Source organism: Otolemur garnettii, unplaced genomic scaffold (genome assembly GCF_000181295.1).
Source record: "Otolemur garnettii isolate 467f Iridium unplaced genomic scaffold, OtoGar3 scaffold00025, whole genome shotgun sequence".
In the NCBI taxonomy this organism is placed as follows: Eukaryota; Metazoa; Chordata; class Mammalia; order Primates; family Galagidae; genus Otolemur; species Otolemur garnettii.
This window is the reverse complement of record NW_003852420.1, coordinates 12219651-12229969: the sequence shown is the minus strand read 5'-3', so window position 1 is coordinate 12229969 and position 10319 is coordinate 12219651. Positions and strand designations below refer to the sequence as shown.

Here is a 10319-nt window from a genome sequence, read left to right as displayed (position 1 = left end):
GGTCCGGGCTGGATTTGAACCCGCCACCTTAGGTGTATGTGGCTGGCGCCTTAGCCACTTGAGCCACAGGTGCCAAGCCTAGATTCACATTCTAATGAGCCTTCATGTCTCACTCTCTCCTAGTCAGTCTGCCTCCAGATAAGTCTGTGCCTTGAGCTAAGTTCCTGTGTCTCATGCCCAGCATGAGTCAGGACAGAATGGAGAAAAGGGCTGTTCCAGGTGCTGGGGTGATTGTGGGAGCTTAAGGACCAGGCCAAGAGGTTCTGCTGCAGCCACTGAAATTAGGCTCCATTTGTTTCTTTTCAGCTAAAATTACCATGTTCAGGAATAAGGAATGCCCACTTGCCCACCGTTTACTTAAGTATGATGTAACTCAAATTAGAGGTTCCTTCTATGAAGACACCTGAACACCTTCGATTTTTCATACTGACCTTCTGAGGTTTTTTGTTTTGTTTTATTTTTTACAGCATAGTAAAAAATATGATCGACTGGTAATGTGAGGTGCTGGGAGAAATAAGTAAGGATAAGAACGATAATCCAGATAAACATGAGAGATAAAAATAAAAATAAAGCTTGGCCAGAACTTAATTCTTTTCAAGAGACAGAGTCTCACTTTATCACTCTTGGTAGAGTGCCCTGGCATCACAGCTCACAGAAACCTCCAACTCCTGTGCTTAGATTTCTTGCCTCAGCCTCCCCAGTAGCTGGGACTACAGTTACCCGCCACAATGCCTGGCTATTTTTTGTTGCAGTTTGCCTGGGGCTGGGTTCGAACCTGCCACCCTTGTTATATGGGGCCAGCGCCCTACCCACTGAGCCATAGGCGCTGCCCCCAAGCTTTATTTTTTTATTTTTTATTTTTCTGAGACAGAGCCTTGCTCTGTTGCTAGGGCTAGAGTGCATCACTCTAGTTGGCCTCAGCCTAGCTCCCAGCAACCTCAAATTTCTGGGCTCAAGTGAGCCTCCTGGCTCAGCCTCTTGACAGCAGCTGGGACTATAGGCACCTACCACAATGTGTGGCTAATTTTTCTATTTTTAGTAGAGACAGGGTCTCATTCTTGCACAGGCTTGTGCCAATTTACTTATTTATTTATTGAGACAGAGTCTTAAGCTGTCACCCTGGATAGAGTGCCGTGGAGTCATAGCTCATAGCAACGTCCAACTCAGGCTCAAGTGATCCTCTTGCCTCAGTTTCTCTATTTTTTTAGTATAGATGAGGTCTCAGTTTTGCTCAGGTTGGTCTCAAACTTGTGAACTTGAGCAATCCACCCACCTTGGCCTCCCAGAGTGCTAGAATTATAGGTGTGAGCCACTGTGCCCGGCCCTTGCCCAAGCTTTAATATTTGTCTTCCCCAAAACTTTCAACAGAGCAGGAACTAAATGTATATTCTACACAAGGACAAGTGCAGCATTGCAGTTAATAGAATAGGCTCTGGAGCCATTCAACCTAGGCTTCAAATCCAGCTCTTTCATTTATTTGCAAATTGGACAAGTCACTAACTCCTTGCTGCCTCTGGTATTTTATCTGTAAAATAAGAAAAATAATGGAATCCACCTCATAGACTTGGTATGATGGTTAAATGAGATAACACAAGCAAGATTCTAAGAACAGCACTGTCCAACAGAACCTGGGATGACAGAAACATTCTGGAGCTACACTGTCCGACATGGTACCTGCTATGCAGGTAGCTATTATGCAGACTGAATTCTAAATTTTATTTGATTTTTATTAATTTACATTTCATTAAATAGCCACATGTGGCTGGTGGCTACTATGTGGAGAGTATAATCTCAGAACAATGCCTAGCACCCAGAGTTAAGTGCTTAATTGCATCAGTATTAGTATGATTACAGTGGACTTTGCAAACTCTCTCCTTTCCCCCCTCCCTCTGAGAGGTTCACAGGCTGTGTGGCAGCCTACAGAGAACATTCCCTGGGTCTTAACAGCAAGGAAACTACCAGCTAGATGGGAACCTGAGAAGACTGACTATATTCTCAGGAGTGACTCTCACCTGGGAAGGTTATAACTCCTTGGTTCCATGGCAGCTACCTCACCCTCACTAGGGCTTAGGAAATACAGGATACCATTGTGCTTGGAACCTACTCCCTAAATCTCAACATCCAGGAAGGCTCCCAATTTGGAGCACTGGGCTCCTGGCAGGGTCAGCAGCTGTTGGGACACAGCAGGCCATTCCAGCTGCCATGTGTCACCCATGTAGAGCATATCTAGTATTTCACTTTCCTTTTTTGGTTTCTTTCTGTAAATAAATGAATCATTTGGTTTATAAAGAAATCTTAGCTACTTGTTAATGATAATACTTGCCAGCCAGGGTACATTAAATATCGAGATCGCAGCATCTGAGGACTGGAAAAACTATTTTCTGAGAGAATCAGCTCAATGTCTTCATTCCTTTGAAAACACAGAAGAAACTAAGGTTAATAAGGTTAGTTAGGACTGTCAATCTGTTTGTTTTTTTTTTTTTTTTTTGAGACAGAGTCTATGTTGCTCTCAGTTGAGTGCTGTAACATCACAGCTCACAGCAACCTCAAACTCTTGGGCTTAAGCGATTCTCTCTCTTGCTTTAGCCTCCCAAGTAGCTGGGACTACAGGCGCCCGCTACAATACCCAGCTATTTTTTGGTTGGAATTGTCACTGTTGTTTGGCAGGCCCTGGGCCAGGTTTGAACCTGCCAGCTCTGGTGTATGTGGCTGGCGCTATAACCATTGTGCTACAGGTGCCAACCCTCCCATTTCACATTTCTAACATTCAATCATTGATGCTGTTTGGAGTCAGCATTCCAACAGAGGATTGAAAAGTTATTTGAATTTGTGTGTGTGTGAATTTGTCGTTACTTTGACATATGGATTCATTTTTTTTGGTTTGTATTTTATTTTTCCCCTCTTTCATTTAATTTTTGAATACATAAAAATGTATTTGCTTGGTTTGAAAGTGTATAAAAACCTATATAAAAAGTAAACAATCTTGGGCGGCACCTGTAGCTCAGTGGGTAAGGCACCAGGCATATACACCCAGGCTGGTGGGTTCGAACCCAGCCTGGGCCAGCTAAACAATGACAACTGCAAAAAAAAAAAAAAAAAATAGCTGGGCATGTGGCGGGTATCTCTAATGCCAGCTACTTGGGAGGCTGAGGCAAGAGAATCACTTAAGACCAAGAATTTGAGGTTGCTGTGAGCTGTGATGCCACAGCACTCTATCGAGAGCGACATAGTAAAACTCTGTCTCAAAAGAAAAAAAAAAGTACATAATCTTTTAGTATCCTAATTGAGTAAACAAAATTGCTACACTACCAGGGTTTTCTCTTTGTCCATACATACACACAGTCACTAATTCTTTTTTTTTAATTTGTAGTTTGAAGCTAAGTACATGAAGCAAAGAAATCCTTTCTCAAGGCCACGTGTGGTAGTTCACACCTGTAATCCTAACACTGGGAGGCTGAAGCAGGTGGTCGCCTGAGCTCATGAGTTCAAGACCAGCCTGAGCCAGAGTGAGACTGTCTCTAAAAATAGCCAGGTATTGTGACAGGTGTCTGTAGTCCCAGCTACTCAGGAAGCTAAGGCAAGGGGATCACTTCAGCCCAAGTGAAGTGAGGTTACTGTAGGCTATGACGCCCAAACCATTCTACCAAGGGTGACAAAGGGAGACTCTGTCTCAAGAAAAAAAAGAAAGAAAGAAAGAAATCATTTCTTTATGTTCTCTATGCCATTTCTCTCACATTTTAACATAAGACATGTAAAAGTCTTGATTTCTATCATTCAGTAGATGAGAATGTGAAAACAAAAATAAAATGCCTCAAAACAGTATGGGATACTGATACATGGGGTCTTCTTGGTGAGTTTTACAGAGCAAAAAAGGCACTTGAAAAACTGACTTCTGTAAATGTCTTACATATAGCAGAAAGGCCACATAGGCCATAGACAGAGTGTTGTATCAGAGAAAGTGGTTGGTTCTGTAGAGTCTGTAGAAGTTTACCTGGTGACAATCCCGTTTTCTGCAAGAATGAAGGCTGCGGTAGGATTGGCAGCCCTGATGAGGCTTTGTAGCTGGACAAGGACAGGGTGCCGCTGCTCTGTGGTGTGACTGGTGAATACCACATTGCTCACCAGACCTGGGGAACAAAACCAAGAATAGCTCAGCTTTGAGAGCCCTGGCTGGGGTCAAGGGCCCACACCAACATGGGCCCTCACTCCTGCCTCTGATCATCCCTTCCAGTAGCCTGCTGGTGTAGATACCCCTGCACTCCAACACTGAATACACAGCCATCACTCTCTTATGCTTTCCCTGCTTTGCTACCTCTTGGAGTGAATACCTTTAAGTTTGTGGCTGCCTTACTTCCTACCTCCTCTATTTTCTTAATTCTTATTTCTGAATGATATTTGTAGTTCTTGGTCAAAGGGCCTATCCATATCTCCTATATTTAACCTCATCAGGAACTAGTACCATTCACCTCCCCCAGTTCACATAGACATTTACCAAGAACTAACCTTGTGTCAGGCGCTAACCATTATATTTTCAAAGAACACTCAGCCAAGGAGTCTCACAACTCAAGATAGTAACAAACCAAGAAGAGGTGGCCTATGTAAGAGGCTGTGGAGTAGCTACACTCACTCCCAACTTTTTGTGAAAATACAGAAGTAAAATTCACAAAACTACAGAGAATTTGGAAATCAGGAAAGTTACCACACCTTACCATTCCAAGATAACTATAAAACTTCTTCCATGTTCATTCCTATTTTCACGTAGTTACAATCATAGGATATATACCATTTTTTTGCTATAAGATAATGTGCACTCTTATAATTCAGTGATTTCTATTTACTTCTTAATACTGTGGAAAATTTCAAACAAATACAAAAAAGAAAAACAGAACAAATTCCGATCATCAGGTTTCAGGAATTACCAACACTCAGCTAAATTTTTTTTTTTTAATTGTTGGGTAATCACTGAAGGTACAAAGATCCAGGTTACACTGCTTGCATTTGTTAGGTAAAGTCCCTCTTGTAACTGTGTCCTGCCCCCAAGAGGTGTGCCACCCACCAAGACCCCCAATCCCCCTTCCTTCTCTTCCCTCCCCTATTTTCCCACCCCTTACTAAATGTTTTTCATCTATAAAAATAGCCCTCCCCCCACTCTCCCACTGGATGATTTTGAAGCCAAAATCCAATTATTTCATATAAAAATATTTCAGTATATACTTCTATAACATAAGGACTCTTTAAGAAATTTATGATCAGTAAATAATTCTTTAATATACAGAAAATCCAGTCCAGCTGCAAGTGATGGCCTATGCCTATAGTCCCAGCTACTTGGGAGGCTAGGATAGGAAGATCAATTGAACCCAGGAGTATGAGGCTGCAGTGAGCTATTGTCATGCTACTGCACTCCAGCCTGGGCAACAGAGTGAGATCCTATCTCAAAATGAATTTTTTTTTTTTAAGTTGAGACAGAGTCTCCCTATGTTGCACTGGATAGAGTGCTGTGGTATCACAGCTCACAGCAACCTCACACTCTTGGGCTTAAGTGATTCTCTTGCCTCAGCCTCCCAAGTAGCTGAGACTATAGGTATCTGCCACAAGGCCTGGCCATTTTTTTGTTGTCACTGTTGTTTGGTAGGCCTGGGCTGGATTTGAACCTGCCAGCCCTGGTGTATGTGGCTGGCACCCTACCTGCTGAGCTATAGGCGCCAAGCCAAAACAAATATTTTTAAAATCCAGGCCGTGTTCACATTTGTTTGTCTCATAAATGTTTTCTTAATTTCTTTTGAACCAGGAACCAAAGTCTACATATCATATGTCATTGATGCATCTCATAATTCTCTTTCAATGATTTCTTCTTATCTTAATTTTTTTTTTTGAGACAGAGCCTCAAGCTGTCCCCCTGGGTAGAGTGCCATGGCATTACAGCTCACAGCAACCTCCAACTCCTGAGCTCAAGCGAGTCTCCTGCCTCCGCCTCCCAAGTAGCTGGGACCACAGGCGCCCGCCACAACGCCTGGCTATTTTTTGGTTGCAGCCGTCATTGTTGTTTGGCGGGTCCGGGCTGGGGATTTGAACCCGCCACCTTAGGTGTATGTGGCTGGCGCCTTAGCCGGTTGAGCTATAGGTTGAGCTATAGGCGCCGAGCCCTTATCTTAGTTTTTTTTTTTTAGAGATAGAGTCTCACTTTGTCGCCGTCAATAGAGTGCTGTAGCATCACAACTCACATCAACCTCTAGCTCTTGGGCTTTGGTGATTCTCTTGCTTCAGCCTCCCTAGTAGCTGGGACTATAGGTACCCACCACAGCGCCCAGATATTTTTGTTGCAGTTTGGCTGGGGCCGGGTTTGAACCCGCCACTCTCGGTATATGGGGCCAGTGCCCTACCCACTAAGCTGTAGGTGCTACCTATGATTTCTTCTTATTTCCTGTGTAATTTATTTATTCAAAAACTGTTTCCTATAGATTTCTCCCACTCTGGATTTTGTTGATCACATACTTAGAGCACTGTTTAACTACCATCTAGCTAGATGTGGAGGCTTGATCAGCAAGACTGTTTTACAGATTCAATCTTTTTTATCATTGACTGATTCTTTATTTTTATTTTGAGACGGTCTCAACTTTGTTGCCCTTGGTAGAGTGCCATGGCGTCATAACTTACAGCAACCTCAAAATCTTGGGCTCAAGCGATTCTCTTACCTTAGCCTCCCAAGTAGCTGGGACTATAGGTGCCAGACACTATGCCCATCTATTTTTTTTTTTTTTCTTTTTGAGACAGAGCCTCAAGCTGTCAGCCTTCAAGCTGACTGATTCTTTTTTATTTTTATTTTGAGACGGTCTCAACTTTGTTGCCCTTGGTAAGTGTCGTGGCATTACAGCTCATAGCAACCTCAAACTCTTGGGCTTAAGCAAATCTCTTGTCTCAGCCTCCTGAGTAGCTGGGACTACAGGTGCCCACCACAACACTTGGCTATTTTTTGTTGCAGTGTCATTATTTAGCTGGCCTAGGCTGGGTTTGAACCTGCCAGCCTTGGTGTATGTGGCTGGCGCCGTAACCACTGTGCCATGAGCGCTGAGCCAATTATCTGTTATTTAGTAACAGTTACTTACAGGTATATAAGTATATGCTTTCCTTCAGATTATTTGGTACAGAATATTTGTGACAGGTTGTATACAGTACTCGTTATCATCAGAAACTGCCCCTTGAAATTTTCTTTTTGTGATCGTCTTGCTTTGTCATCCAGGCTAGAGTGCTGTGGCATCAGCTTAGCTCACAGCAACCTCAAACTCTTGGGTTCAAGTGATCCTTCTGCCTTAGCCTCCCAAATTAGCTGGGACTACAGGCACCCACCATAACACCTGGCTAAGTTTTCTATTTTTAGTAGAGATGGGGTCTTGCCTTTGGCTTAGGCCTGTCTTGAACTCCTGAGCTTAAGCAATCCTCCTACCTCAGCCTCCCAGAATGGTAAGATTACATGTATGAGCCACCAAGCCTGGCCTATTCTATCTTTAAAAGGTTCCTCACATACCCTGTCTGTTCAGAAGCTTTAAGATAGAACTTAGCTAGTGTCAGAAAAATTTCCTAATGAAGGTGACACTGGTGGTACCTGTGACTCCATCACCATTTAGAGAGTCTGGAGGCACAAGGTCAGAATGGAGATCCAGATGCCAGAACTCTCATGCCTTGGTGCAGCCACAGGAAGTAGGGCCTCTAGAAACTAAGTATGACAAGTTTAGGAGGCCAAGCTCAAAGTGTGGTACAATGACGAAGAAGGCTCAGGACATTTTGGAGAGGGCAAACAAGGGGCTTGTAAGATTCCCAAGGAAGGAAGACAAGAACGGTTGTGGTAAGCCTAGCAGTGAGAAGCCAGGAAAGGCTGAGTAAAGGCCTGTGAAGGCCCTGGACTCTCTTTAGTATCTTTTTGGGCAAATGAAATAGGATTGTCAGACTAGTGCAAACATGGCCACCTGAGGAGTGTGTACTAGGGACACAGGCTTAACCTGCCTATGGGATCTGGGTCTCTGACAAACACACCTTACACAAGGTCTTATACAAAGTCTTGCCTGCTGTGCTTGTACCATGTGCACAAATCTGGTCCGGAACTGGGCACAGAAAAGGGGCTTTACTTTATAGGGAAATAAGCAAAAGGATTATCCCCAGCATTCCTTCAGCCAGCTATGTAAACCATCACCTGCCAAGAGGAAATGCCATCTGTGAGGCAGGTACAGCAGTTATCTAGAGCACAGAGGGAATAAGGTACAGTGAGTGGTTTTCACCTTGTTTGGGCCAGCAGCTTCCTTTTGTTCTGTATCAAGCAGTGGACATTCAGATTTGGCCAAGGTCTCACTAGTCTGGACTGTGAGTGAGCAGGCAGCCTGGCCCGGCCTATTCTCAAAAGCAGAGAAATAACCCTGTGGTCTGTCTGACCATCCTAGTCTAGCTAAAAGGCTAAAAGCTTCCTACAATACAGAAGAAACTGAAGGTCACTTTTTTTTTTAAACATTCAAAGGGATGCTGATAGATTAGATGGTCTTTTATCTATAGCTACTTTTTTTTTTTGCAGTTTTTGGCCAGGGCTGGGTTTGAACCCACCACCTCCAGCATATGGGGCCAACGCCCTACTCCTTTTAGCCACAGGTGCCACTCTATAGATACTTTAAAAGCAGTAAAATAGGGTGGCGCTTGGGGCTCAGTGGGTAGGGCGCTGGCCCCATATACTGTGGGTGGCAGGTTTGAACCTGCTCCGGCCAAACTGCAACAAAAAAATAGCTGGGCACTGTGACGGGTGCCTGTCATCCCAGCTACTTGGGAGGCTGAGGCAAGAGAATCGCCTAAGCCCAAGAGTGGAGGTTGCTGTGATCTGTAATGCCATAGCACTCTACCAAGGGCGACAAAGTGAGACTCTGTCACTTAAAAAAAAAAAAGGCAGTGAAACATTGCTACTTTGCTATTAAGCCAATATTATGAGCCTTGCTTGCTGTTTAAGTATTGAGATTATTTCCTATTCTTTGGGTTTCTGTAATAATAGTCCTTTTCTCATTGTAAAATAATCCTTTGTTTTTAAAATCAATGAATCAGAGACTGACTGATGAACAGGAGCAAGAAGGGAGGAAATATGCTCCCTCTGGACATGAAGTATTTGTCCACTGGTGGCAGATCCCACGTCCAAGCTGCTACCAAATCTCTAAGCAAAAAATAAATACTTGCCTTTAAAAAAATTTTTTTTCTTTTTAGAGACAGGGTGTCACCTCGTTGCCCAAGTTGGAGTACAATCATAGCTCACTACAGCCTTGAACTCCTAGGCTCAAGTGATCTTTCTGCCTTAGCCTCGGGAGTAGCTAGGAATGAACCACCATACCCAGCCAATACTTGTCTTTTTATTTTTTTTTTTATTATTTCTTCCTCCTGTAGTGTTTTCTTGCCCCCCATGGAGCTGGAGTCACAAGGTCCGGCTGTCTCGTTGTCCTGTTGTTGTTGTAGAAACGGGGTCTCACTCTGGCTCGTTTGGCTCAGGGGGGTCTTGGCTGGTCTCGAACCTCTGAGCACAGGTGATCTACCCGCCTCGGCCTCCCATAGCGCTGGGACTACAGGCGTGCGCCACCACGCCCGGCCCCAATACTTGTCTTTTATCTCCTCCCTCCCCAGATAGCATTTGCTCATGGCCATCCTGGTCAGGCCAGTCCACAGGGTCACATGGGCCCAGGTACAAAGCACTGTTACTCCGAAAGCACCATGGAGAGTTCAGAAAACAACATACTTGACCTCAAGGTCATCTACTCACATCTGATAATACCCTTACCCATACACAAGCACAGAATTTGAAATGTTGCCTTTGAACAATGAGTTGATAGGCAATGTTAAGGAAATAAGCCTACCAAATGCTAGAGAGAATGTGGTCTGTCTTGGCCTCAAAAGATTCAAACTAGGGCGGCACCTGTGGCTCAAAAGAGTAGGATGCTGGCGCCATATGCCAGAGGTGGTGGGTTCAAACCCAGCCCTGGCCAAAAAAAAAAGACTCAAACTAAAAGGGGCCTTCCCCTCTCATGAGACAGGCCCAAACTTCCCCTGATTCATGAACTAAAGACAGTACTTCCCAAAGGCTCTTTGCTAGGAAAGCCTGATCATCTGTGTCTGTCCCTCACACACAAAAAGTAGAGGGACACTGAGAGTGACAGTGCCAGGGAGCCAAGGTACATGAGGGCAGAGTCATCACATGGTGGACAAAGAGCTCTTGATGCCAAAGAAAGCCCCATTAATGGCTTGGTGCCTGTGGCTCAAGTGGCTAAGGCACCAGCCACATACACCTAAGGTGGCGGGTTCGAATC

The 10319-nt window shown here is 44.2% G+C and overlaps 1 protein-coding gene across 2 annotated transcripts in view; it reads right to left on the bottom strand.

Moving 5' to 3' along the window:
- Positions 1–10319, bottom strand: part of CUNH20orf194 (chromosome unknown C20orf194 homolog) — a 151463-nt gene that overhangs the window by 14476 nt on the left and 126668 nt on the right. The window contains exons 30-31 of one of the 2 annotated variants that reach the window (XM_012804175.2): positions 3992–4127; positions 2324–2410 (exon numbers count right to left, since the gene is read on the bottom strand). In XM_012804175.2, the coding sequence (XP_012659629.2) occupies positions 2324–2410; positions 3992–4127 (223 nt within the window). Of the gene's footprint in view, positions 1–1774; positions 2411–3991; positions 4128–10319 lie in introns of those variants that run through there. The other variant, XM_023512184.1, reaches the window with a different exon arrangement.